The sequence below is a fragment of the Exserohilum turcica genome (assembly GCF_000359705.1).
Source record: "Exserohilum turcica Et28A unplaced genomic scaffold SETTUscaffold_1, whole genome shotgun sequence".
NCBI lineage: Eukaryota > Fungi > Ascomycota > Dothideomycetes > Pleosporales > Pleosporaceae > Exserohilum > Exserohilum turcicum.
The window spans coordinates 173149-200128 of NW_007359914.1; the positions used below are offsets into that span (position 1 = coordinate 173149).

The 26980-nt window shown below is 49.4% G+C and overlaps 10 protein-coding genes across 10 annotated transcripts; 5 read left to right on the plus strand and 5 right to left on the minus strand.

Annotated features, from left to right (window-relative positions):
* Window positions 1–845: 845 nt before the first annotated feature.
* Window positions 846–1287, minus strand: SETTUDRAFT_17919 (uncharacterized protein; the record flags this gene model as incomplete). Its single annotated transcript, XM_008021823.1, has 2 exons — window positions 846–1180; window positions 1257–1287. The coding sequence occupies 2 exons, from the start codon at window positions 1285–1287 to the stop codon at window positions 846–848; spliced, it is 366 nt and encodes a 121-aa protein (XP_008020014.1).
* Window positions 1288–1923: 636 nt separating this feature from the next.
* SETTUDRAFT_162012 (uncharacterized protein) lies at window positions 1924–2973 on the minus strand. The gene is made up of 7 exons (XM_008022351.1): window positions 2879–2973; window positions 2794–2816; window positions 2710–2743; window positions 2615–2649; window positions 2524–2550; window positions 2400–2469; window positions 1924–2343 (listed from the first exon to the last, which is right to left on the minus strand). The coding sequence occupies exons 1-7, from the start codon at window positions 2913–2915 to the stop codon at window positions 2279–2281; spliced, it is 291 nt and encodes a 96-aa protein (XP_008020542.1). The 5' UTR covers window positions 2916–2973; the 3' UTR covers window positions 1924–2278.
* A 247-nt stretch (window positions 2974–3220) lies between these two features.
* SETTUDRAFT_86033 (uncharacterized protein) lies at window positions 3221–6050 on the plus strand (the record flags this gene model as incomplete). The annotated part of the gene is made up of 5 exons (XM_008022249.1): window positions 3221–3445; window positions 3495–4271; window positions 4461–4733; window positions 4783–5661; window positions 5715–6050. 5 exons carry the CDS (start codon window positions 3221–3223, stop codon window positions 6048–6050), a joined length of 2490 nt encoding a protein of 829 aa, XP_008020440.1.
* Window positions 6051–7016: 966 nt separating this feature from the next.
* SETTUDRAFT_17922 (uncharacterized protein) lies at window positions 7017–9414 on the plus strand (the record flags this gene model as incomplete). The annotated part of the gene is made up of 3 exons (XM_008021824.1): window positions 7017–7269; window positions 7409–7585; window positions 7817–9414. The coding sequence occupies 3 exons, from the start codon at window positions 7017–7019 to the stop codon at window positions 9412–9414; spliced, it is 2028 nt and encodes a 675-aa protein (XP_008020015.1).
* A 5297-nt stretch (window positions 9415–14711) lies between these two features.
* SETTUDRAFT_79061 (uncharacterized protein) lies at window positions 14712–14957 on the minus strand (the record flags this gene model as incomplete). The annotated part of the gene is made up of 1 exon (XM_008022144.1): window positions 14712–14957. A coding segment is annotated over one exon (246 nt), but the record flags the coding sequence as incomplete, so codon positions are not given.
* A 1493-nt stretch (window positions 14958–16450) lies between these two features.
* On the plus strand, window positions 16451–16901 carry SETTUDRAFT_17924 (uncharacterized protein; the record flags this gene model as incomplete). Its single annotated transcript, XM_008021825.1, has 2 exons — window positions 16451–16518; window positions 16589–16901. The coding sequence occupies 2 exons, from the start codon at window positions 16451–16453 to the stop codon at window positions 16899–16901; spliced, it is 381 nt and encodes a 126-aa protein (XP_008020016.1).
* A 352-nt stretch (window positions 16902–17253) lies between these two features.
* Window positions 17254–18708, plus strand: SETTUDRAFT_87019 (uncharacterized protein; the record flags this gene model as incomplete). The annotated part of the gene is made up of 1 exon (XM_008022307.1): window positions 17254–18708. The coding sequence occupies one exon, from the start codon at window positions 17254–17256 to the stop codon at window positions 18706–18708; it is 1455 nt and encodes a 484-aa protein (XP_008020498.1).
* Window positions 18709–20661: 1953 nt separating this feature from the next.
* On the plus strand, window positions 20662–22068 carry SETTUDRAFT_85795 (uncharacterized protein; the record flags this gene model as incomplete). The annotated part of the gene is made up of 3 exons (XM_008022234.1): window positions 20662–21196; window positions 21287–21532; window positions 21584–22068. 3 exons carry the CDS (start codon window positions 20662–20664, stop codon window positions 22066–22068), a joined length of 1266 nt encoding a protein of 421 aa, XP_008020425.1.
* A 243-nt stretch (window positions 22069–22311) lies between these two features.
* Window positions 22312–24313, minus strand: SETTUDRAFT_162014 (uncharacterized protein). The gene is made up of 3 exons (XM_008022352.1): window positions 24191–24313; window positions 23333–23817; window positions 22312–23284 (listed from the first exon to the last, which is right to left on the minus strand). The coding sequence occupies exons 1-3, from the start codon at window positions 24294–24296 to the stop codon at window positions 22646–22648; spliced, it is 1230 nt and encodes a 409-aa protein (XP_008020543.1). The 5' UTR covers window positions 24297–24313; the 3' UTR covers window positions 22312–22645.
* Window positions 24314–25348: 1035 nt separating this feature from the next.
* Window positions 25349–26248, minus strand: SETTUDRAFT_132689 (uncharacterized protein; the record flags this gene model as incomplete). The annotated part of the gene is made up of 1 exon (XM_008022353.1): window positions 25349–26248. One exon carries the CDS (start codon window positions 26246–26248, stop codon window positions 25349–25351), a length of 900 nt encoding a protein of 299 aa, XP_008020544.1.
* Window positions 26249–26980: the final 732 nt, after the last annotated feature.

Consider the following 26980-nt stretch of genomic DNA (forward strand, 5'->3'; position numbering starts at 1 on the left):
GGGGAATTATTTGGTTAGGAACCATAGACTTGTTATCATTTTTTTTCTTTTTCAGGTGTAGGCATGGATCCAGTCAGTCTGTTCATGTTCAAGTTCCTACTACTAGTCCTTCCGTAAGTAGTATTCTTTTTTTCTTTCATACAAAATGAATCCATGAATTACTTGTTACATACTACTGCATCAACAGTTTTCTTGATAATACAATATAATACCTTTTTTTCCCCATTATCATCTGCAGAATTGTGCCGGGGGGGTTTCAAAAGAATGAAAAAAAAGCTGGACATAAACAAAACTATTACAACTACAATTACTACTAAGATTTTGCCTCATTGGTGATTACGTACATAGTACAAAGGTCATGCGTGGAATTTATGTGGTACTGAGGAGGAAGAGGGGGACATTGGCATTGACATGAAGAGTTGTAAAGAAACAAGAAACAAGAAACAAGAAGGGCAAAAACCTAAAAAAAAGAGAAGAAGAAGAAGAAGCAAAACAGCTGGTGGTATCTGGATAGTGAGTAATGAAATGAAAAATGCCTCCCCTCCCAAAACGCCCTCCCTTCGTTTCTGCGACTTTTGGGAAAAACTGGCAGGTTTGAAAAAGGAGGGTGGGAATGTGAGAGAGAGAGAGAGAGAGAAAGAGAAGAAAGAGAGAGAAATAGGAAGAGGAAGAGTAGAGAGAATACCCATACCCAGTCCTGACATTCTCTCTCAGAATCCCCCTCTCTTTTTTTTTCCCCACTCCAAAGCTTCACGCCGCTCCATTCCCACTGGTATCATTGCATCCAACCTTCAAACGCCTTGATGCCCACACACCCCAACACACTCAGTCTTCCCCCCCCCCCTCTACTTATACTGCGGCACGCCCTGCGGCACGGGACCCTGGCCATGCGGCGGCGGGGGACCACCATGGCCACCATATCCATTCCCACCCATGATAACAGCGCCACCGCTATTGCCATTGCCCATCTGATTCATCACGTCCGGCCTATACTTGATATCCTGCCAGAAGTTGCAGATGTGGCAACCAACCTCCTTGTAGGGTTTGACGGAAAACGGGATCACGGGGATGAAGCAAAAGGTAAACCATTCCCAGCGCTTCATGACGCGGCCGCTGAAGTTGCCGCAGTTCTGGCATTGCACCGTGATGTTTTCGGCGCCTTTGAGCGGCGAGCTGAAGGCTGGTGCGCACGACTTGTGTTAGAATCGTGGAATGAATGTAGGAGGAGGAGGGGGAGATGAGAAGAGAAGACGTACTGTGTGTTCCGCATGTGAAGAAGAAGAACATGGCTGCTGCGTGGTGTGCTGCGCTATGTCGCGCGCGCTATGCTATGCGATATGTGTGTGTTCGGCGTGATGGGATCGCGGGGATGCGGACAAGGCGGGAGGCACCGGAGCAATCCAGGAAAGAAAATTGTCCTTTAGACTTTGTGCAGGGCGGAGTGTATGCGCGTGACTTGGGTGAGGCGGGCGGGCGGGCGATCGATGGGATGGGGTCAGCGTCGGCGCGCGCTGGTTCCGAGATGGTTGTTGGGTAATACGCGTTTGGGTGGTTTGGTAGGGCGGAGGTGTAGGCGGGGTGTTGGTGGGGCTGAGGAAGCGCTTTCTTCTGGGTTGTTTCTTGTAGCAGAGGCAATTAGAGGTAGTCGGTAGCCGGCGGCGGCGGTCAAGTGGTGGTGCTGGCCGGCTTGACTAACAGATGTGTGGTGTTGGCGCCGCGCAGGGCTGCGTCATCTAAGACGCGAGCTACGCCTCAGCCACACTTGGCGGAGACAGTGCCGTGGAACTAGCGGCCAGACATTCGCCGCACCTTCTCGTCTCTTGAAATGTAACGTGACCCATGGGTAAGCGGAATTCGGATAGACTGTGTCAGACACTCTAGAGGCTGCACACTCCCAGCACGGCACGGGAATCCAGAGCATACATGTACGAACACTATATTGTGGTATCGCTAGATTAGCCTTCAACGCCACTTTTGTGGAGAGAAGGAGACTCGTCGCCGTCGTTAACATTGAATTAGGGCCATCTTTCCGTGTCCAGGTGATGAGATGCCACTGAATTGCACATACCCTCCAACCTTGATACAAAGACAACAGTCAGTACTGGGAAGAGGAATACCTCTCCTCATGCACATGACCAAAGCCAATCAGGCACCACTCCGAGCCCTAGCTTGAAACGAGACGGCCGTCTCTACTACGGAACCACGAGGCATTCCTTTGACAATCAGAGAAGACGTGAATCGCACAATGACCGATGGTGCCCAGTCCAGAATCATCCGTTTACTGTGTCTTGAAGAGCAGGATGGCGCAGTGGCCCAGGTAGAAGTAGATGAAGTGCTTCGTCTCTGTCGTGGAGTCAGACAAGACCCATCACCACACGTGCGAAGAGAGCGTGAAATACCGTGAGTGACAAAGCTTCCAAAGTTGCGGCCTACAATGCAGTGCCATGTGGCACCCTTTCTGCTGTCAAACTATGCACGTGTTAGCGCGCGGCTCTGACGACTCGACGGGGCTGTGTTTCTTACCTCCTTCTTGATGTACTGGGCAATATCCTACACGTTACATGTTAGTCCAAGGCCCAACAAGATGCCGTGTTGGGTGGGTAGGGGGACCCACCTTCTCGATGGTAAACTGCTCCATTGCCGATTGTGCTACAAGGCGTCAGCCCGGTGCCGAAGCATCACGCGGAGAGCAGAGCAGCCAGAACTCACCGACTTCGATGGCCTCTTGTTGCATCTCTTCGCTCTGTCGCACATGTTAGACAAACGTCAACAAGCATCCCGAGTGTTCCGCACCATGTCGGCCGACTTGATCTGGGCTGCAACTGCTATTAGCTCGTGCTCTGCCAAACCGCACGCGGCATACACAAAGGGGCCGTACCATCCTGCTTCTGCGTATCTGACTTCTCGCTTGCCATGGTGACGCCTTGGTTGTATTACACAAGTAGGGATTATGGTATTGATCTTTTGGGGGGACGTGAAGACTTATAGTGCAGGTGGGTGAGGCTATGCTTTGGTTGCAAGGCCTTTGTCAGTGTTTGAGTAGGCGCTCGCGCGGCCAGGCGCCGTGGGGCCCGAGCTCCCGCATTCGCGCTAGTGCTAGTGCGCTAGTGCAGGATGAAATGTCAAGACTTTTTTTTCTGGACGCCGACCTTCGCACACACACACACATTTGTCGCATTCAAGATTCGAGCAGACCACGGCTCGCCTAGACTTCGGTAACATGGAGTCTTCACGAATCTTCGTCCGCGGGCTGCCGCCCAAGTTCACCGAAGACGACGTGCGCAAGCACTTTGCCAAGTTCCCCGTCACAGACGTCAAATTCTTTCCGCATCGGCGGATAGGCTATGTGGGCTACAAGACCCCCGAGGACGCTGCCAAGGCGGTCAAGTACTTCAACAAGACGTTTATCAAACTCACCAAGATCTATGTCGAGATTGCGCGTCCCGTATGTACATTCCGACTGTGCTGGCGACAAGCGGGGCTGACTTGCATAGATTGCCGACCAGGAACTGCCAAAGTCGCGACGACAGCAGAAGCTCGAGAAGAGCGCTTCCACAAACGACGAGTACAGACCGCTGCCGCGACAGGAAAACGAGCTCAAGCGCAAGCGAGAACAAATCGAACAGGACCCCAAGCTCAAGGAGTTTCTGGAGGTTTACCAGCCGCCTTCCAAGACAAACATCTGGGCGAACGGCGATAGCCAAATTGCGGAGGCTACTGTTGCTGCGGCAGATCAGGCTGTACCAGAGGTTGCTGTGCCAGAGCAAGAGAGCGACAATGAATACCAGGTCATTTCGAAGAAGCCCAAGGTTGCTGCGGAGCCCACAGCCACACCTGCATCTGCGCCGCATCCTACCGATGAAGAACCCACAGCAGAGCCTGAAGCTGTTGCTGCGGATACTAGTGAAGCAATGGAAGACGTGCAGGAAGCGCCTGCTGCTGAACAGGAGCCTGTCTCTGATATGGACTGGCTTCGATCAAGAACAAACAGAGTTCTGGAGCTGGTCGAGGACGACGAAGAGCCTGCCGCTAACGCGTCCGCTTCCCAAGCGCCAGCACCACAGCCTCCAGTGGCTGCAGAGGAATCGCGCCAAGAAGTGGAGGCGCAGCAAGAGCCCTCGCAACCGCCGGCAGAACAACCCAACGATGCTGCGCCTGATGAAGAAGACAGGATCCGAGAGACTGGGCGACTCTACCTTCGAAATTTGCACTACGAAGTGACCGAGGATGAAATCCGGGACCAATTCTCCAAGCACGGAGCTCTGGAAGAGGTAAGCACAGCCATTTTGTTTCTCAACCTCGCCCATGCAATGATGAATATTGAGATAGGGACAACTGATGTTTCGGCATTTGAAGTGACCTCTCGAAAACATTTTAGTAGATGTATTTTCTTTCTGATAGCGGCAAAACCTCTTCGTCACGTCTCGAGAATGTGTTGGGAATTCTGCTGACGACTATAGGTGCATGTGCCTCTGAAGAAGGCCGACGGTAAAGGCAAAGGCTTTGCATTTGTGCAGTTCCAAAACCCGAACGATGCCGTCGAAGCATACCTTGATAATGACAACACCATTTTCCAGGGTCGTCTCTTACATATCATCTCTGCAAAGGCAAAGAAAGACACCAAGCTTGATGAGTACGAGATCTCAAAGTTGCCTCTGAAGAAGCAAAAAGAGATCAGGAGAAAGCAGAGCGCCGCCAAGGCTATCTTCAACTGGAATTCACTTTATATGAATGTGAGTTGATTGGATCATGCCCATGACAAACATACTGACAAGTGCCCAGGCTGATGCAGTCATGTCCACTGTTGCCGATCGCATGGGTATAAGCAAAGCTGAATTGCTTGACCCTACATCGTCAGATGCAGCAGTCAAGCAAGCGCATGCTGAAACCCATGTCATACAAGAGACCAAATCATACTTTGCTCAGCATGGCGTTGACTTAGAAGCCTTTCAACGGAGTGCGAAGGGTGATCTTGCTATTCTTATCAAGAGCATTCCTCATGGTGTGACTCCTGACGAGCTTCGCAAGTTGTTCGAGGAACACGGCACCGTGACCAAGTTCCTGATGCCGCCAACAGGCCTGACGGCAATCGTTGAGTTTGCCAACGTAGCGCAAGCAAAGACTGCCTTCATGTCACTGTCGTATCGAAAGATGAAGGACTCTATCCTTTATCTCGAAAAGGCCCCCAAGGATCTTTTCAAGGAAGGTGTAGCAACCAACTTTGTACAAACGACGCCTTCAGCTTCGGCACAGCCAGGCACAAAGCTCAGCGCTACTGATTTGCTTGAGGACGTTCCAGAACCAGAGGCTACCAACACCGCTACGCTATATGTGCGCAACCTCAACTTCTCCACGACGACGGAGCGTCTTACTGAGGCATTCAAACCTCTGTCTGGCTTCCGGAGCGCCAAGGTCAAGACCAAGGTTGACCCCAAGCGAGGCGTGTTGTCAATGGGTTTTGGATTTGTCGAGTTCAACAGCCCCGAAACTGCGACAGCGGCTTTGCGAGCCATGGATGGTCATGATCTGGAAGGCCACAAGCTGCAGATCAAAGCATCTCACCGGGGCGCAGATGCGGCTGAGGAGCGTCGTAACGAAGACGCAGCAAAGAAGGCCGCAAGCACCAAGATAATCATCAAGAACTTGCCCTTTGAAGCAAGCGTAAGTCCCTTTAATTGTCTTCCTGTCAAAGCGTATGCTAATCTAAGCTGCAGAAAAAGGATGTTCGCGCTTTGTTTGCTCCTTACGGCCAGCTTCGGTCCGTAAGGGTGCCCAAGAAGTTCGACGCAACATCGCGCGGTTTTGGTTTCGCAGAGTTCACGACGAAACGCGATGCCGTCAACGCCATGAATGCTTTGAAGAACACGCACTTGTTGGGTCGTCGTTTGGTTCTTGCCTTTGCTGAGACTGAATCCGACGATCCTGAAAAGGAACTCGAGAAGATGCAGCAGAAGGTGGGAGCACAAGCCAACAAGGTCGCTCTCCAACGCCTTACAGAAGGCGGTCGCAAGAAGTTTAACGTTGCAGGCACCGATGATCTAGACGATTGAGCACAAGCATGTCCGGTAGGAATTCCACGCCCAACACGTTCCGGCCTGTAGGCTATCCCTTGCTTCCCGGTTGCGGAAGTTGGGCCGCCTTTCGTTACGATATACTGAAAGCAGTAACGTGCTATGACCACATCACACGTGAACGCTATATCTAGGCCAACACCCTCTAAGCCTCCACAGGATACATGTCTAGCGGTGTGGGTCAATGAGCACGGCCATTACAGCGTGTTTCAGGCTACTTTCAGGCACGGGTGCAGGGAAGCCGTGAACGACATGTTTGTTGATCCCGCAGATCTGACGTAGTTTGCTGTTCACGAACACTGACATCCATGCCGTTGCGCTAAGCAATTCCCAGCGGCTCTTCACTGACAAGCAGCCATTGAAGGTCCATCAGCCAACAACTGGCTTGACATGATTTACTTCTCTGCTAACCACGCATCATATATCATTCCAGCACTTGAAGATGCTGTTATGGTTGTCAACACCCGAATTACAAAGTAGAGTATGCGACCTTTCGGCGGCCATCACTACCGCCTGAAACGCATTGCCTTGATTTCATGATAACGGCCTTTCTACTTGACTGAATCCTCTACCATTATGAGATTAGCGGGTTTCGCAATGCACCTTGACATTGGTGCTCTAGCCTACCAGCTGTCATGTAGTCATCCTGCCTACAGCTGGTCATTGAGACAACGCATTATATCACTCCAGATCTCCTGCATGGCTTTGCCTTGCTTTACCCCTAAATATATCCTTGTATTTCTTCCCACAATTTGCCATTCATTACTCTACTTGCTTGACTCTACATCTTGTCTCAATTTTCACCACTAAGACATTCGTTGTTCTCTTTGCTCGCCTTGTCACCTGCCATAGCCTACTATGCTGCGCCAGTACTCTGCTTCTTTAGGAGCGCAACCACCTGCGGCAGATATCTACTACCCTAGCAGTGGAAATTCACAGAGCGTCATGACATCCTTTGGCGCAGATGGACTGGAGAATCACATCAGAATCAAACTCGCGTGGCTTTACAACACACTCCAACGATCAGAAAAATACCAAAAGTATCGTGAGAAACAGCCTGTCCTCACCCCTGCCGAAGTCGTTGCGAGAGACGCAGCAGATAAGAAAGAGAGGGAAAGGCGTGAAGCAGCCAACATAGCACAGAGCCAGAAGGAAACAACTGTCTGGCCCGACTTCTTGGAGAATGCGTTTTGGAGAGGTAAGGCGACGCACTTTTCTTTCACCCTATTACTCTCTTTTCTCTCAACCACCCACTTCCTTCAACATCAACTCTCTAGTTGCATTACTGTAAGCAGTGCTATATGATCCGCATACGGATACTGATGAATACACACTAGCGCTAGTTCGATGGCCCCCAATGGGGCGAAAAAAATATATGCTCGCGGGTGTGTTGAAAGGTCGAAACGAACTCATCCAGGATTCGATCTACAGAGAAACGGGCATCACGCGAGATCGGAAACAGATCTCCAGTCATATTCAGGTCCTCAAGGGGCATCTGAAAGGCTTTCCTATCGGTAAGTGCTTGTTTTGCGCATGCTTTTCTTGAAGGTTCCAGTTTGTCCGATCGCTGCGTGTCTCTCAACCAATGGCCCTGTACCGTTTGACCGAGTTTCAGGTCTTCGGGATCCGATAGCCGCCCGGAATCATTCTAGAAAGCCGTTGTGGTGGCTTTGCTATTGCTATTCGTGACATCACTCGGAAGGGTTGCGCCAGGGGTTGCCAAAACGAGGCTAATCACACAACAGCCCTTGCCTATATGGGAACACTGGAGGAATCTACCAAGCTCTGTTGCGGGGGTGTGGGTTCTCTGCCTGGTAACTCGTCACATCTACGGCACCACCAACACACGCAAGGCACAATCCCTGTTACCAAGGATGGTTGCATTACGCCGCCGCACATCTGGCCGCAGCACGGGAGCCCACACCCAGGATTCGCCCGAGGTGCAGGTTCATACAAGGAATCTCTTTCATCATCTTTGACGGTAGTAGACTTTACCATGCAAGGTGACCACCAGGCTGTGCACTGTGCCCCTCGGATGCACTCGAACAGCAGGCTGGACAATGTCATCGTCACGGATGTTCCCTCTTGGTGTCACCGACATCTCGACTCTGGATTTCTAGAAACCTGGGCAGAATCTTGGAAGACAGAGGAGCGAATCGTCTTGATCTGCGATGCGTTCATCAGAACTTCGACAGAAGGCCAGCAAAGAGTCAATGACTCTATTGCACTTACACTTCATTCATGTCTCGATCTCTCGAGATTTGAATCCCTAAAATGCACAACACACTTTCATGGCAATGAGCAACCGACGCTGAACCAACATCTCGACAGTATGGAGCAGGAATTAGGAGAGTATCAAACGTCATGCCACTATGTGCCAGACTCTGAAGGCTTGGCCAGGTATTTGCGCATTGAGTTTGGGTTTCCATCTTTCTTTGACAGGTTGGAAAGACATGAGCGATTCATAAGCGTAGACGAGAGCAGTACCAGGACTTCTCTACCAAGTCTGACAGCAACACAGGATGTTTACGGCCACGTTACTGCTTCAGGCGAAACCCAGTGTCTCTTCACTATTCTTTGGAGATTTTATCCAGCAAATCACTCTGCAAAAGCTTCTAGTATGCAGTGGCGCTCATTTCTTTTAGGCGAAAACCACGATGACGCTGAATATTCTCGGTATCAGGGGGCAAAACACGAGATTGGAATGATGGATCAAGAGCCAGAAGAAGCCACGACAGACTTTTCATCTACTTCGGGAACTTTATCACCATATCACCTAACTCCTGAACTACCCATGGGATTCTCAAACTCCTTTACCGGAGGCCCCTCATTCGAGGTTCTGGCTGACAACGAGGCCTTCTGTCTTTCACTTTCTCCCGAGGTTCTCTCACCTACTCAGCTAAATCAAGATCAACCGAGCATACCTACGCTTTCGACTGCGAGCGATCAATCTCAACAAGGCTTCGCACTGCCTCTACAAGACGCGCTATACAGGGAAGATGGCCACGAATTTGGTTTCGATGTTGGCAACACCGCTTTTAGTACAACTCCTCAATCAGCTTTTGATTTTCAGTCATACCGAAACTTGACCGACCACACCGCAAACCCAGAGAGCTTATACCCGCTTTCTGGTTTTGATCACAGAGAATGGACCGACATGGGACTTACTGTAGGCGATGAAGTAGGCTTCCTCCCCGTAACAGCAAGTACCACTATGCAGGACCCAGGCTATATAGCTTGCTCTTCGACAAAACCTACCTGGCAACATACAAACCTGATTGCAAACCTGGAAACTGCAGCAGAGCAGTATCAACCTTGTTTCAGTGATGAGTCTTACGCTTAAGCCTCATGGGGCCAAGATATCTTGCTTGAACATTGTTACTATGTATCAACGAGTCCCTCCATATTGAGATTTGGCTGAGCGTGGTTTTGCTCGTGTGCCGGATGACGAGAGTACCATATTTGCGTTTCTGAGCGGCTGTGGAATTCGTTTAGGGATAGATACAAGATTGTACTGCAGTGAATGACCTGTGATGATGGGAAGGATAGAGGTTGTGTTTGAATCCGGTGTTATAGAATAGACTGCGATAGATAAATAATTACTTTGTTGTTAACCAGATGCCTTTTAGGGTATGCTGAGGTTACTAGTTACTTGGTATAGTGTCTGAATGGAAGATGCATTAGTGAGAAGTTTTGGATAATTTGGTTCGGTGAGAGTAGTGAGAGGGGTGGGCATTGGAGTACAGGCGTTGATAGATTTTTAAGAATCCGAAGAGATTGGAGTCGCGACGAAGACAAGATGAAAACCGTATTGGCTAACTGCAGATACTACCAAGGCTTGATAGAGTATGTGAGCTTATCTGATGCTGGTAAAGTAATATGCAACACCAGTAGAAACTCGTAGCCTTGCTTCTCCAGTGACGCCCCCAAGTTTACCTTGTTCTTTTTATTCGTTGGTTGATTTGGGCATCATATGATGATGAAGGAATTTATCAATAGATTTCATGAGCGCCTACCATCCAACGGCTTCAAAGTGATGCGTACGTCTTGAAATAACTAAACGAATAAAACCAGTCGTGATATAATTAAAAGGGCTTTAGGAGTTAACAAAGTTCGCATGTTTACTTACATATGCTGTATTTTTGTGTGGCGTCCAGTAGCTCAGGAAACTAACCTTTAGTCATGCAACGAGTATTAGCTAAGGTGTGGAATATGTTACCAGTCTTGCAAAACCTTGATTGTTTCACAAAATGAACTAATACCTAGTATTATACCGAGAACCGTGCATGGCCTACGTCGGGCCTTAGACGCCGTTACTGTAGGTGGTCAGTGCGTGCAACTGTTCAGCGGATGCAACACCATCTGCACCTTCCTAAAACAGACCTACCCACTTTAACGCGTGATAACTCTACTACTATAACTCTAATTAAGAAAGCGCTTATAGTTAATATATAAAATCTTAAAAAATAACTTGTATATAAAGTAGCTATAAAAAAGTTTAGTATTATATTGTTAAAGTTAACACGCTACTACTATAAATAAACTTAGTTCTATATAGCTACTATAGAAAATATAAAATTACTTACTATATAATATAAAGCTAAGCTTATAAAGTATATATAGAAGCTTTTTAGTTATAGGCTTACTGTAACGGGTCGAGTCCTATTAGACTGCGCACGCAACTACAACGCGCCCACCGCGCCAAAAAGGCTGGCACAAGATATCAGAGCTGCTGATATCGTTGCGTAGTTGATACATAAGATAGCCACCGCTATCTGTACTGTAGCGGGCTACCTAGCCCGTTACACTTACACCTACTAAGTCTATAATAAAAAATTTTGTATTAAATATTATTGAATAGAAGCTATTAGATAGCTAGGTTATATACTTTTTAGACTATAATACTACTAACCTTACTATTAAATACACTACTAGGATAGACTATAATCGTTATAAAGCTAATAGTTATAATAGTTATTAATTATATTTTAATCTTATCTTTAAGAAACTTAATAACTATGATGTTGCGCTGTATAACATCTATAATATTGATAAAAAGGGCTTCCTACTTAAGTCTACTACAAGGTTAAAATTGGTGTTTTCTAAATGACTTTAGGACTAAAAAATAATTACTACTACTATCTAAGATAGTAATAGAGAGTGGATAATAGTTTTAGCATATGTTTATGCTAATAGAAGCGCTATAGATTCTTGCGTTATCTATAAAGGCAAAGTTAGACTTCGTAATAGCTAGGTACGCGACCTAGAGGTTAGAAGACACTACGTTTTTTTCTCTACAAGTCTATCTAGATAGAGTAATAATGACCTAGGCTTAGCTTAGCTTAAATAGGTTTTTAATTATTAAACAAAGGCAAAAGCTAAACGTAATTACTAGATGCTTATCCTTAATAGCCATAGTAGCTACGTCTTACCTAAATATATTAAATATTATTACTCCTATTGAATAATACTTCTAATATTTCTACCCTACGCCACTTATACTCTATAGCCTCTTAACGTAGTGTTATATAGGCCGCTATTAGCGGCGTACTCTAAAGAGCTATTAGAGTTTATACGCTGTAGCTAAGCATTGCTCTAAATATAGAAAAGTAATTTCCTCTACCTATTTTAGGTAGCGTATATATCTACCTTTACTACTAACGTGGTTCATAAGCGAGTCAGTCACCCAAGCGAGTCGGTCACTCCCCACTAGCGCGTTGACGTTGATACTACAACGCGTTATGTCTTAACAACACAACTATTAATTAACTTATCCTAAATTAGATCTTTAACTTGCTCTTTTTAATATCTAATTATAACATGTTCAAAGCTAAAGACGCGCTACCTCTATCTATAACGTGCCTTAAAGTATAATATCCAATTAATAGGCTAGAAAGCGCCCCTAACGCAACTATAAACTAAATTTAAAGCGCCTAAATAAGTTAGAAGAGGAGGCTATTATTAAACGTATTCTTAAAGAGTCTACGCGTGGATTTACCCCTATAAAGGCTAAAGTTTAAGCAATAGCTAATAAACTATTAGAGGAGCGTGGTAGCAACCCTATTAGCAAGAATTAGGTTAACAACTTTGTTAGGCGGACTGCTAAGCTCTATACGCGCTAGAGCTGTCCTTATAATTACTAGCGAGCCGCCTACAAGGACCTAGTAGCTGTTAAGGAGTGGTAGAGCTACTTGATATATCAGCGGTAGCTCTGGTTGATCGATAGATCTAGCACTCGGCAGGTATTTGCTAGGGGAGAGGAGATTGAGTAACTGAAGTAAAACTGTGATCTGATTGACTGTCTAGTAGACTGTTGGGTTTCCTCTAGTTCTATCTACTTAGCTGATCTACTACTATATATATTTGACTATATCAGATTCTAGAATAATCTGCCACGTAATAGCTTGCGTAATCTTTAGCGTAATAGATATCTGTTTGATCGATCAGATGTATGTTGATCGATTATTACAGTCTTTTATCACAGTCTTGGCAGACTAATGATAGAATCTAGGTGTTAGCCAAGCACCCGGATTCTGCTAGAGATCAGCTGACTAGCTTATATCTCTAACAGTAGCTATCTAGCGCTAGTTCAACTTAGTCTAGGCGACAAGGTAGAAGTAGGGTATTATAGACAACAATATCTATAACTTTAATAAAACTAGCTTTATAATAGGCAAGATTTTATTATAGTTATTAATTATAGCATTAGAAGGATATAAGAAAAAGAAGCAGATACAGCTAGGTAACTATAAGTGGGTTACTATAATCTAAGGCGTGGGCGCGTTAGGTCGCTAGATACCACTATTTGTTGTCTTTGCAGGCAAGGTGCTTATTAATATCTAGTTTAAGAATTTGCCTACTAACTAGGTTCTTAAAGTTAGTCCTAATAGCTAGACAAATAATTAGCTTAGTCTTGCCTAGTTAGAGCACTTTAATACCTATACAAAGAGCTCTACTATAGGTAGGTATTAACTACTTATTATTAACAGCTATAAGAGCCACTGCTCTATTAAATTTTAAGATCTTGGCAAGGAGAAGAATATTATTCTTCTCTGCATGCCTCTACACTCGTCTCACCTATTATAGCCCCTTAACGTCGCCTGCTTCTCGCTATTAAAGCGCAAGTATAGCGACGTTGTTTTAGGCTTAGCACGCAACCGCACCTACTATATTAGCAAGAAGACCTTCTTACTAGCCTTTAAGGCTGCTTTTAAGCAGTCTATTATAAAGGAGAATATCTAAGCTAGCTTTAGAGGCGCTAGTCTAGTCCTACATAACCCACAGGCTGTGCTATCTAAGCTTAATGTAGTGGTGCAGACGCTAGTACAATCACCACGACGAACAGCTGCCTAGCAGGCGCAGACACCACGCAACGCGCGTGAGGTTAAGGCTTAAAGTACTCTTATTTAATAAAGAGTAAGAAACCGTCCTAGGTCTTCTATAAATTCTCTTAATAAGAAGGTTATATAGCTAAGTAAAGGGGCTTAGCAAATAGCACATAAGATAACGCTTATAAGGGAGGAAGTAGCTGCTCTTTAAGAGGCTCTAGACACAGCAAATAAGCGTAAGAGCCGCAAGCGGCGATACGTACAGATAGAAGAGACTCTTACTATAGGCGAAGTACAAGAAGTATTAGCTAAATAAGCGGGTAGTAGTTGTGGTGATAGTGAGAGTGCGTCAAAGAGGGTGCGAGGAGAGCGGCGGTGCGGGCGTTGCAAGTAGACTAGACACAACGCTCGTACCTGCGTAGTTAAGATAGATATTGCAAGTAATAGTAGCAATTCTAATAATTAATTTAGTATATTGCAATAGTTTATTAACTATAATAAAAGACTGTAATAACGTGTCAACGTTAACGCGCTGGTGGGGAGTGACCAACTCGCTTGGGTGACTGACTCGCTTATGAACCACGTTAGTGTGTTTTTTGATGTAGCAGAACTTAGGGGATCTATAAAACGCTGAGTGTTGTGGTAAATAAAAGCTCACCTAACTAATTACAGGCTAAGTTGTTATAGTTCGATCATTTGACCCCTATCTAGGAACTTTAATGTGCCATAGCATTTTATGTTTCTTGTAACGAGGCTAAGAGAAGGGCACTTCTAGGCCCCTACAGTGTCCATCCCTAATCCTATACTATGTAGAAGTAGGCGCAGCCTAATCCTTTACACAAATATATACGAGAGTTCTTTCGCAGGCAGAGAAAAAAGGAAAACCAACTCCCACCTAAATAGCTATCATTACTACCTACCTACCACTTGAGCCTTATCTGTCTCAAGATTGCTGGCTGAAGCCTCTTCCCTATGTTTCCTTCGTGCTGCGAGATTCTATCGCTGCTATAATACGTAGGAGATCGTGTTTGCCAGCACTAGAGACTTGCTTCCCGCATGTTTCAACAAGTTCATAACTTAGTGCAGAGCAAGACTAAACTGTATTAAAATATGCGCCTCTAGTACTAATATGGACTAGTCACAGTGATGAGTTACAGCAGCTTATTTCCAGAGGACTCGAACTCGAAACCATGCAGTGTTAGATTGATATTCTCGACACTTCATATTTGGAGTGACTAACACTTTAGAAACTCGATGATTTCAAAGCAATACATGTGCTATGGAATGTCTTGCGCTTGTTCGTCTAAGCAAACACACTGGTGTACTGGGCCTCATTGATGAAAACGGTGTCCTTGGCCTTGACTCCAGCGTACTGTGCTTCGTTAATGAATACAGTGTCCACGTCCTTGACTGCAGCATACTGCGACTCGTTGATGAAAACGGTGTCGACATCCTTTACACCAGCATACTGAGCCTCATTGATAAAGACAGTGTCCTTGGCCATGACCCCAGCGTATTGCGCCTCGTTAATGAAGACGGTATCCTCCGCTTCAACCCCGCCCTCTACCCCGGCGTATTGTGCCTCGTTGATGAAAACAGTGTCCCTGGCCTCAACCTTGGCATTGCCTTTGTTCATAAAGACGGAGCGCTTAGCACTCATGGGAAATTCCTTCTTAGTGTTAGCCCAAACTCTGTGTTGCATGTCTCACTCAAACATACAGTGGTAGCCATGATGGAGGATACGAAGAAGAGGAGATTGTTCAAGTAGTGGTAGTATTTTCCCTGGCGAGGTACAGTAGTGCGGAGATGGTGATGCTGGATGCATGGCTGCCATGAGCGTATCGATTTAAATACAGGCCAGTGATGACATAACTTGTTATGGTGTGGCCATAGCCACGAAATCTCTCCTGGAAATTACAGGGGTGTCCGTACACCCCTACGTTCTCAAAGGCTATCACCACTTCGTCTAGCGGCAACACTTCACTAGACCAAAGGCTTCGCGCCGCAATCTAATCGTTAGACACGGCTGAAGGCTGTCGAATGATACCGCTTATGCGGCCTTTATGATGTTTCTAGCTGTTTTCATGTTTGGTTCAATCTTTGGTTTGGTGGGCAATGGCTTGTTGTATTGCCTTGACTCCTATGTTATCTTGCCTAAATTGAGCCCATCACCGCCAGCGCCTCCAACGTACCAAAACAGGACTACGACGTCATATTCTAACTATGTTTTGGATTGCTCCATAATGCTCACGCCACGATACGCATCCTCTACGCCGTATTTATGACCGAAACTGTAAAATACTCTCGAATAGAGTTTAGGCCCACTTACCATTTTAGGATTGGTTGAGGAGAAGAAGAAAAAGCTTTCACTGTTTTCTTAACATTCTGCTACTCGGCCAAATCTGTAGATTTTGGAGGGCGAGCTGCAGTTGAGCCATGATCAGGCTATAGCTGCGACTAGAACTATGACCATGTTACGGGCCGTAGTCCCCGCTTGAATACGACTTGTGGGATGCGCTAATAACCACTGCTGCGGAGGATTACCGTAAAGCCTTTAACTAAGTGGAGGCTTAAAAAGTAATCGGAAAACAGGGATACGAGCACATTGACATTCAGTTACGGGTCTTACGACGACCCGTAGTGATAGCCTTTGATCATACTCCAAGCGCTAGGCTGCATGTTATCGAGGCTATCATGCAAAGTACCGAAGCAGTACACAAGATTGGAATCGGCCCGGAGCTTGATAAAACCGGAATGGACGGAATGAAAGTACGAGCTGCCCGGTAACCCGGTCATGTGGTTTTTTTCAGATGGATTGCGGCTTAATCGCTAGTTCTAGAACTTAAACAACATTTTTGAGCCGTATACGCGTGTACTTGACCCGCGCTTGTTGTGTTGACCAAGAACTGGCTGTTTTAAATAACCCCGCTAACTGTGGTATCTCTTGTATAGTGTCTCTGCATCCTGTCCTTGATCAGAGTTTGTGTAAAAAGGGTTTTCGTGGTGTTATAAAATACGCCATCAATGACAAAACTTAGTCATCCAATCACAATGAATACAGTACAACCTGCCTCGAAAGTTTACAATGGCAACGGCGCTAAGGATACATCTGTGTGGAAGTAGGTAGATGGCATTATTCTTTACTTTGTGACACTATTCTATCGATCTTATATTAATGGATGCTCTTAGGGCATTGGCAAAGGTTCACCGTTGGCTAGCCGTACTTCCGAACCCGGATTGCAGCTACATCTTTCTGTCAGAAGCTAGCTATGCTACGCCAAATGACTCTGAATTGGTCATTAACAAGATCAAGAGCATATCAGATTGCCAGGACTATGTCATTCCAGGAAGCCAGCCGCTTGCTTCGCCACTGTGGCTAGGCCGCAAGGTTCTGATTTGGAGTGTCACGTGTGCTGGGACAACTCAGCTCTGGTGTATAGACATGGAAGAGGATTCACCCAGGTCCGTCATCTCTGTTTACCATTATCTTGTTTCGTACTGATACACTTTTCGAGTAAAGAGAGCAGATGATAGGGTGCCTTCCATGTGTAGCTTCGAGCATGAAGGTGCAAACGCTGGCTGATTCGACATACGGGCTGATTTTTGAAGCAACGCCTCAGAATATCCAGGAAGAATGTCATTCAGCCACACCCTCAGGTTCTGGAAGACTATACACGCAGTTTCCTTTCCGCTTCGAAAAGTTCTACCGCCCACAGAATGAAGCAAGGTCGTCGATATACTTTGTGTCGGTACGCAGAGCTGGAATGAACTGGCATCTTTCCGAATCGCCTCCCCTTGATATTCTTGAGGGTGTAGATTTACCTCTTGTGGCCTGGCCAGACAAAGGATCTTTCATGCTCGGCGAGCACGGCATACTCCTTTCTACAGGAGGAACTGGCAACAAGAATGCAATCCCATTTCACAAAGAACTTATATATCTGGAAGTAAATTGGGTAAAAGGTACCAAAGCTACCAAGGCGACAAAATTCGGCTACAAAACCTGGACCGGCGAGCCCCAATCATTTTCTGCGTCTCATGATGGGCTGTTTGCGATGTTCCTCCAATCTGAAGACTCTGGAGCATGCTTCTCCCACGACTCATTGTTCATCGTGTCACTTGTCAACCCTGAACATTCACAAATTGTTCATCTCTTTCAAGCTCAAAAGGAAGGGGATTGCAGTCCCTGGAACCCACGGATACTCTCAACATTATGGAGCTCACAAAGTTCCTCAACTCTCTACGCTATCGTGGATGAAAAAGGCGCCATGTCCGTTTGGAAGATCACCTTGTCTCAGAATCACGGATCCATGGATTGGAAGGGGCTGTGTCTGCCCGTCGTGAGCAATGGCTGCACATCATCCATCTTCCCACTGACGGGACCAGAAGGCGAGGAACGAATCTTGGTAGCTCGCTCAACATTCAAGAGGACGGGTATTCTTGAGGTCGCCACATTGGGGCCAGACGGTCAAATCCATGTTCAATCAATCACTGAGCACAGTGTCCCATCATCTTCAGCGACCCACGAGGAAATCATCTTTCAGGGCGCCGTGACCACCGTATCAGCTTTCGTGCACAAACCTGGAAACTTTGACCCCAAGAAAAAGTACCCGCTCATCGTCATACTTCATGGGGGTCCCAATGATGCTTGGAGAGACTGCTGGCCAAAAGTATGGAACCCGTTACTCTGGACCGACCAAGGATACATGGTCATCACGCCAAACATTAGCGGATCAACGGGATACGGATTACCATTTGCGTGTTCCATCTACCAGAACTGGGGCAATGCAACGCTGAAAGATGTCGAGTGTCTCTTCTCTTACATGGAAACATGCATGCCGTTTGTCGACTTGTCTCGCGTCGTTGGAGCTGGCTACAGCTTTGGTGGATACATGATGAACTGGATTGCAGGACACGCGGTATCCGCTCGCTTCTGCGCACTGATTGTGCACGCAGGCGTGTACTCTATCCGGAACCTAATGGGCGGAGACCTGCCCATCATCTTCAAGGCAGATTTCGGGTGCTTCCCCTGGGAAGACGCCGAACAGTGGGAGAAGTGGGATCCATCTCGGTTGTGCCAGCATTGGAAAACGCCAATGATGTTCTCGCATGGAGATGTCGACTATCGCGTCCCAATCACTGAAAGCCTTGCAGCGTACAATACGTGCCATATTAGAGGCGTGCCTTGTCAGTTTTTGGTATTTCCGAACGAGGGCCACACGATATCACGGCCGGAAAATCTCGCTCAGTTTCAGAAGGCCATGGTGGATTGGGCGAAACAATGGATGGAAGGAGGAAGAAAAATTGAATGATATGGTGTATCTACGCTTGCTTCTATAATTTCTCCCTGTAGAAATCCAATACAGTACGAGTGGTTTTGAGATGGTATGTGTAGCATTCCAATGCATTCATAAAGTAGTATTTTTATTGATCGGCTCTCATAATCACCGGAGGCAATCAAACTTTGCCAATATGCCTTGTGTAAATCAATATCCACGTATTGTATTAGAGTTGCTAGATATAGTGCAGTTACCACTTCTTTATGTCATTCACTCTACTGTGCTGTGTAGACAGCTGCTTTTGCATTGAACTCACTTCTGATGTGATGTGATGTATCGTTTAACGTCCCTACTAAAAACCTCCGATTGGGCATGTGTACATGTAAAGCCCAGGACTTGCAGCGGTAGCACGCTGCCTAGGGTACCTATTCTTTTCAGGTTGTGCGTGAACTCACTTCTGAAACTTGAATACACTGATTGCTTTTCTTATCTTTCTTACATGAAGGCGAACTGCTTTCTCATTATGGAATTCAAAATTCTCTGGATTTGATAGTCTCCTGCGTATTGGATTGGGGAATATTGTTTTTATGAGTGATTTCTATGTGCTGATGCAGCGGCTTCCACCACCCAGTAGGCTACATAATATATAACAGCTGTGAGGCACCATGCTCTATACCTCATAGCCAACACATACGTTGTGATGTATACTATAAATATTTTTGAAGAGCCAGCGAGAGCCTCTAATAAACATGAGACATTGTTTAGAAAAAAAGCTATGCTCGGCAGCTACTTGCAATAATGTACGATAGCAGAAGTTATTCGAACAACGCAGATTTCGAATGACGAATTGTAATACGGTATCTATCATTGTTCATGTTATCATCTAACAGCTGTACCCAGATGTATCGGTTCTAGTTTAGCGAGATAGTATCGCAAGTAGGTGAGTTAAGTTGCTGCTCAGAATCCTCACACTGTTATCCTTGGGTACGCCTTTTCACTATCTTGTTCTCTGCGTAGCGACCTCCTGACTGTCACAACATGACATTATAACAGGTTAGAAACAGATATCAAATATAAAATCATGTACGATTAGACGTGAAATATTGAGTATAATTTCTAAACACCTCGCTGCAACAAAATACCGTTATCGTTGCCCATAAACTTCCCTGATCGAGACCGCACATGACTGATGAGCCCTGACGCCTCCAACTTGCGCAGACACATGCTTCCAGGCTCGAAGTATGCAACTACGGCGAATCACAAGATTGGTTTTCAATGGCCATGCATTCGTCCGACGGTTTAGAGGGCGCCCCTTGCGTCCGCGGAGGCTACTTGATCATCATGCCAAGAGGTCTAAACAGGTAATTGTGCATGTAAGGAGCTACAACCAACACGAAACGGGATAAGGTGCACACGCTGATGCATGTGCATGCCAACAAACGGTCGGTGTATTGCTCACATGGCAAACAGAGCGCCGACTGTGCCTCCACATCCTCCAGCGTCCATCCTTTTCCAACACCAACGACGCTATTCTTAGCCCACACGGTCCACGCACAACCCGCCGCCAGTATTACTCGAGTCAAGACATTGCATTGACCAAGCCTACTCGCGACGACGCGTCGAATACACAAACACGCTGTCGCGCAATCACGAGGTATACATTGCCCCACTACGCCGCTTGACAAAGTCCCCACCTTTACCACACCGCGGACCAGCAAGCACGCGCGCGCTTCTCCTCAAGACATGGCAGCAGAAGACCTCAAACAATATTTGATCATACCGTCCTCGCCCGTATCCGCATTGCCATCTTCATCAAATCCAACTGCCAATCAACCAGGAAAATCACACGTCTCTCATCTCATCTCGGAAACCGGATACACGCGTTCAGAGGATCAACATAGTACGGTAGACACTCGTGAATTTACCATGGAAATCGACACGCCCCTGCAAGCGCTTGCATTTGGCTCTGCACAAGGCCAGGAAAACATGAGGCCTAGTCCCGCTCCACTCGCAGGCATCATGAGCATGGACGACTTTATGAACCAGCACAAGGACGAGCACGAAGCACAACGTCTCGCGCGCTCGCAAAAGAACGCCACGCCGCCAGCCAAAAAACCACAGACTGGAACTACTGCCTCTCTCACCCCAATTGCCGTGGGAGCCCGCACATCCAAGCACACCATCTTGCTGCACGAAAAATACCAAGCCCTAGGAATCGCACAGCCGCTCTTCACCTACAGCGGCGGCAGCAGCTCAGGCTGGACCGCGAGCCTCAGTTTCCCGGGTCTAGACGCCATCGCCGAGCTGCAAGGCATTACCGACGAGCGGAAATTCAACAGCAAGCAAGAAGCCAAGGAGGCGCTGAGCGAGAAGGGCCTAGCCGTGCTGCAAGAACTCGAGGCACAAGGCCGCGTTAAGAAAGCGACAAAGAGCCGGAAGAGCAGTGGCGGCGGACAAGAAGCCCAGCAGCAAGATGCAGTTGATAACGAGCCAGCCGAGAATTACGTGGGTAAACTACTTGGTACGTCTCATACACACACACACACATATATATATATATACCGAAATATCTACTCAATTACCTTCCCATACTAACACACCCAACCCCCAGAATTCCAACGCGCAACAAACAGCCCGCAACCCACCTACACCGACTACCAATCCGGCACGCGCTTCACATGCCTACTCACGCTCGACGGCACGCCCTCGCCCTTTGGCTCTCTCACCACGCTCTTCAGCACCAAAAAAGCCGCGCGCCAGGCCGCCGCACACGCCGCAGTCGAGCACTTCAAGCGCCTCGGCACATGGCCCGATGAGACGACGGCTGGAGCCGGGATCCGCAAGAAGAAAGCTCAGGGTCCGGCTCAGGGACGTGAAACCATGGTTCCTCAAAGTCTGGTTCAAGGAGATGATGCGAGTACTGACATGATTTGTCCTTCTTCTTCTTCTTCTTCTTCTTCTTCTTCTTCTTCGTCGCCAACACCCGCATCAAATCCAAACTCAAACTCAAATCCAAGTTCAAATCAAAATCAAAATTCAAGCTTCGCCGCACGCGCTGCATCCCTCGCAGCCACGCTCTCGCTGCCCACTCCCTCATGGGTCTTCACGCCGCACGCCTCCGACCCAACATACCACACGGTAGCATGTTTTTTCCGGGGCGCGGGGCCACTGCACGAAGGGCCGATTGGCGAGGTGCGCAATGTGTATGGGAAGAAGCGGGCGAAAGAGGAGTGTGCGCGGTTGGTGGTGGGGTATCTGGAGGGGGTGAGGGAGAGGCGGAGGGAGGAGGGGAGGAGGAGGATGATGATGGGCGTGGTGGTGGGGGCTGTTGAAGGAGAGGGAAGGGGGGAAGATGACGACGATGATGATGTGTTTATGGATGCGGTCGAGTAAAAAAGGTACTGGGACATGTATGTATGTATGTATGTATGTATAGGAAGGAGTTGGTAGAAGAACCAGGTAGCGCTCTTCTTTGGCTGTGCATTCAACACGGACTAGATACATGATGCCTTCTCTTTTATTTTTTGGAGCGGGCGTACGGGGGCACTGTATACATATGTATCACGATGCAGGCATACAAGCACCAGTTACCAGTAAGTACCAGTACCAGTAAAAATAATAGCAAGTCATGTCAGTCATGCTAGATTGGATTGATACGTGACGCAAGAAAAATCTCACGCTACTTACGCAGACAAGACATGGAAACAAAGCGACGAAAGAAGAAGAAGAAGAGAGAGAGAGAGAAATGCAACAAGACTGAGAGAAGAAAGAAGCCGGGAAGAGAGAACTCAACAACGCGTCAATCACGTCATTAGCCTGTGTGAAGAAAAGTTCATGTCCTTCTTTTTCAAAGCAATTCCATCGCTCGACTTATTCTTACACGGAAGTTTGCTCTGGCTCATCCCATCCCATCCCATCCCATTCCAAAATAAAAAGATATACACGTCGTCATGATGAAGAGAAATTTTTTTCAAGTAGAGTCAACCTTTCGCTTGCTGCGATCGCGCTTCTTTTCCTTGCCCGCCTTTTCGGCCTTTTCAGCCTTCTCCTGTGCGGCATTCTCCTTGTCGCCGTCAGCCTCGGTGTTACGAGTGGTGCGGCCCGACTTGGTCTTCTTCTTGTTACCAGTCTCCTCAGGGGCAGGCTCGTCATTAGCGGCTGCAGGAGCAGGAGCAATGGGCTGAGGCGCAGCCTTTTCCTTCTTCTTCTTGTTGTCCTTCTTTGCCGGTGTCTCAGCAACGGCCGTGACGGCAGGCGCTGGAGCTTGCGAGGTTGTGCGCGAGCTGGGGAGAGGAACTGGGGTTGAGCCAGAGCCAGCGGGCGCAATGGCGACAGGAGCAGAGTTTCCATTTGTGGCTGGAGTCGTCTTCTGGCGCTTGCGCGGCGTCTTTGCAGGTGGAGAGGGAGCCTTTGCAGGAGCCTCTTCTTCATCCTCAGAAGACGCTTCCGTGTCTGCCGCGCCCACCTCGGCTTCAATATCAGGTTCGGCATCGTCGGAAGCCTCGTCCTCCTCGACGAGCTCCGTGGCCTTGATGCCCTTGTTGGCGACGTACTCGGCCAGCTCGGCCTTGTACTCCTCCATGGAGTTGCGGTAGGAAGCCTTCCATTGCTGGGGCATGTTAGCGCGATACTCAAAACAGTCAGGCAGCAAACTCACCTCCTTCTCCTCTTCAGGGAGCTCGTTCCACCGCTTGTTGACCTCGATCTGAACGGCGTTCTTCTCAATCTGGCCGCCCGGAGGAAGCGCAGCCTCGAGATCGGCCTTGACAATGGGGCGCGCATGCTGGTGGTACAGGAAGGCGGCGGTGAGGGGCTTCTTGGGGGCATTGGGGTCCTTTTCCTTCTTTTCGCGCTTGCGCTTCTTGCCCTTGGTCACCTCGACCGACTTGTCGAGCGGCACGACCAGCTGCTTGGTCTCGTCGACGGCATTGCGACCGGCCTCCATGACCGAGGCAGCGACAGCAGCGACATCATTGAAGGGGGGGATTTCGCCCTCCTCGCCGCCAAGGACCGAGGCGCAGTGCTTGCGGTAGTTGGTCAGGAGGTCGGTGATGCCGTGCTGGACGTGGATGAGGCCGGCCTGCAGGTTGTGGAGAGAGGCAATGACCTGGTCATGATGGTAAGCTGTAGCTCTGTCATTGGGCGAGGCGGGCGGGCGCGGGCGCATTGGCTCGCGCGGCGGTGGGCGCGCGGGCTGCACGGGGACAGGCTGCGAGGGCGCGGGCGCGGGCGGTTTCGGCAGCAGCGCAGCGAGAGGGGCGGGCGACTCTGGCATTTGCAGGTCGCGCGGGCGAGGCGATCAGGATGAGGGCAGCGGGCAGCGGGCCTGATGATCTCCACCGCAGAGTACAAAAAGACTCGCGACTCGGTATGTTCTCACTCACGCCTGCGCGCACAGCTGCGTTGTTTCCCCCCCCCCCCAGCCGACGCGCGCCTGCCTTCACTTGTCGTGTCGCGATGACACCAATAAGCCCGCACGGCCAGCACCCAAACGGCCACGCCACCCTCCCCCCATTCCCTCTGTCGCCCGTGGCCTCCTTCTTCTTGGTGGTGGAGATGGCGGCGGCAGCAGCAGAGGCGGCGGCGGCGGCGGCGGTGGTGGTGGTGGTGGTGGGCGCCATGGTGTGGGCGATGGCGGGTGGAGCTGGCGGTGGGTGGTTGAGGAGGGAGGCAGAAGGCTGGCTGACGGGGGCAGGTGGTTGAGGGAGAGGGAGCGAGGAGCGAGGGCGCGAGGGCGCGAGGGAGCGAGGGCGCGCAAAGGGGGCGGGCGGAAGAACTTGGGCGGGCGGCGGGCTGGGGGGAGGGGGAAGGGCGCCCTTAAGTGACAGCCGCGCTCGCTAACCCGTGGCCTCCTGGTGGGCAGCCCTCAGCCCAATTTCGGCGCTGCCAGTCATGCTGGCCGGGCTTGCACCAACGCCCTCTCTCCCTCTCCCCCTCTCCCACTTGGATACGCCTACACACGCGCACACGCACGCGCACTGCTACCTACCGTAGACTGCGCAGCGTCAGCAGCACCCAGCGCGACGCCGACGCAGCCGGCAGTGAAGATGGCGCGCGCCGTCTGCCGCCCACTATTACAGGAGGGCCGCGCACGCAGTCCAGCGTGTGTCTCTTGTGCACTGCATGCGCTGCGCTGCCTGGGCCGGCCGCCTTGTGCACGGCGTATGGCGCGCATGTGCTGACAAGGGCCTGGCCACGCCCACGCTGCCCTCCCTGCCTCGCCTCGCCTCGCCTCGCCTCGCCTCGTCTCGCTCTCTGCCTGGGCGGCCCTGTAGGCGCTGGCGCTGGTGCCGGAGCTGGCTGGTGCTGGCTGGTGCTGGCTGGTGCTGGCTGGTGCTGGCTGGTGCTGGCTGGTGCTGGCGCTCCTTTGCGTGCCACCAGCCCCTGCCCGCCCGCCTGCCCGCCTGCGTGTTTGGGCGCCTCTGGGCCTGCTCCATGCTACGCCCACTCGCACTCACACTCGTGCTCGCTCACCCCCTCGCCCTCGCCCTCGCCCTCGCCCTCGCCCCCGCCCCGCCTTCCCACCACCCAGCTAGCCAGCCAGCCGGCCAGCCATGCACCACGCAACGGCGTTTCACAACAGTCGCACTCACTGCTCATCGCCCAACGTCCATCCATCTGCCTTCAAGTCGCATGCCGAGTGCAGCTTATATTTTGATTCTTGACCTGGCCCTCATGCTCCCTCCTCAAACCTGCCGCCTTCGCTGACATCAGGATACACATCAAACCGCCTCTGCCCATACAGCGGCACCCCCTTCCTCACCTCCTCAATCTTGCCCGCCTCCAGCTCCGCCATCAACACGCCCTCCTTCTCGTCCAGCTGCTCCACCACCTGCGCATTCGCGTCCACCACCATGCTATGTCCCCACGCATTGTACTCGGCCTGCATGTCGCGCGCCGGGCTGCACAGTCCCACGTACACCTGATTGTCCGTTGCCCGCGCCCGAGCCAACAACTCCCAATGCAGCGCCCCCGTCGTGAGATTGAACGCCCCCGGGTACAGCAGCAGAAACGCCCCCTTGCGCGCTGCAATCATGGCCAGCTCGGGGAACCGGATGTCGTAGCAAATGGCAATGGCAATCTTGCCGTACTCGGGCAGCTCCACCAACGTGATCTTGTTCCCCGGCGACAGCACCTCGCTCTCCTTGAACCGGATCTTGCCCGGGATGTCAATGTCAAACAGGTGCACCTTTCTATGCGTCGCGATTAGCTCGCCGCTCGGCCCAAACGTCAGGCTGGTGTTGTACAGCTTCTTGCTGTCCTGGCTGTCGCGCTCCGGTATGCTTCCGCCCACCAGGTACACGCCTGCTTCCTTTGCGAGTTGCGACAGCGCGTGGAACGTCTGCGACTGCGACTCCGACGGCGGCGATGGCAGCAGCGTCTCGGCGTACCGGTCAAAGTACTTTGTGCCGTACGGCGAGTTGAAGCATTCGGGCAGCACCACCAGCTTGGCTCCCGCCTTGGAGGCATCGAGCACTTTTTGCCGCGCAGACCTGAGGTTGGCCGTCTTGTCCGCCCCCGAGGCGAGTTGGATCAGCGCGAGCTTGAGCGACTTTTTGAGGAGCGACGCCATGGTGCAGTAATGGCTTGCGTATGCGAAAGGGCGACAATGGGTTCTAGGGCGACGACAGACTTGATATAATAATCATCGCGTAACCATGGTGTTGGAGTGTTGGAGTAGCCTTGGAGTGGGGTACCGCCGCGGGGCTTGCAACCGCGTCATAGCTCGGCCAAGTTGCTCGCCCGACGCCACACGTTTGCTCTCTATCGCCGTTAACCGACATGCCCTTTGATGAACTGCTTTACCAAGACACCCCGAACCCATCTGGGTTGCCGCTAACCCGTGTCAAGGCTTACTTCATCATGGGCCAACCAAGTTGGGCTTAGTGTCGGCATATTCGTCTTAAACCGACAAACGGGGTTTGGGCCATGTCACATTTTCCCTTGGTTTCAGCTAACTTTTCCGTTGATTCACATATCTAGAGTACGTATACATCTGTTTGTGTGAAATACCCATCCTCTCTATTCCCTGTTCCCTTGACGTATCAATGGATTCAATCACGCACAGGTACAAGAGAATCCAGTGACATGGCATTCCTCGTCTCAGCCAGTCCTTCTCATATAAAAAAAAGAATTGCATCATACATCCTTCTTGAACAATGATGTTATTGCGCCCTGTTTCCGTCGTCTTTCCATCCCAAGCCCAAATCCAACCAATACCCGTGCCGCTCTCGTGCATGCATTACGCACTGAGAATCTGTGGGGTGTTCGCAGGACAGCTAAACACCTGGCCCACTTACATAAT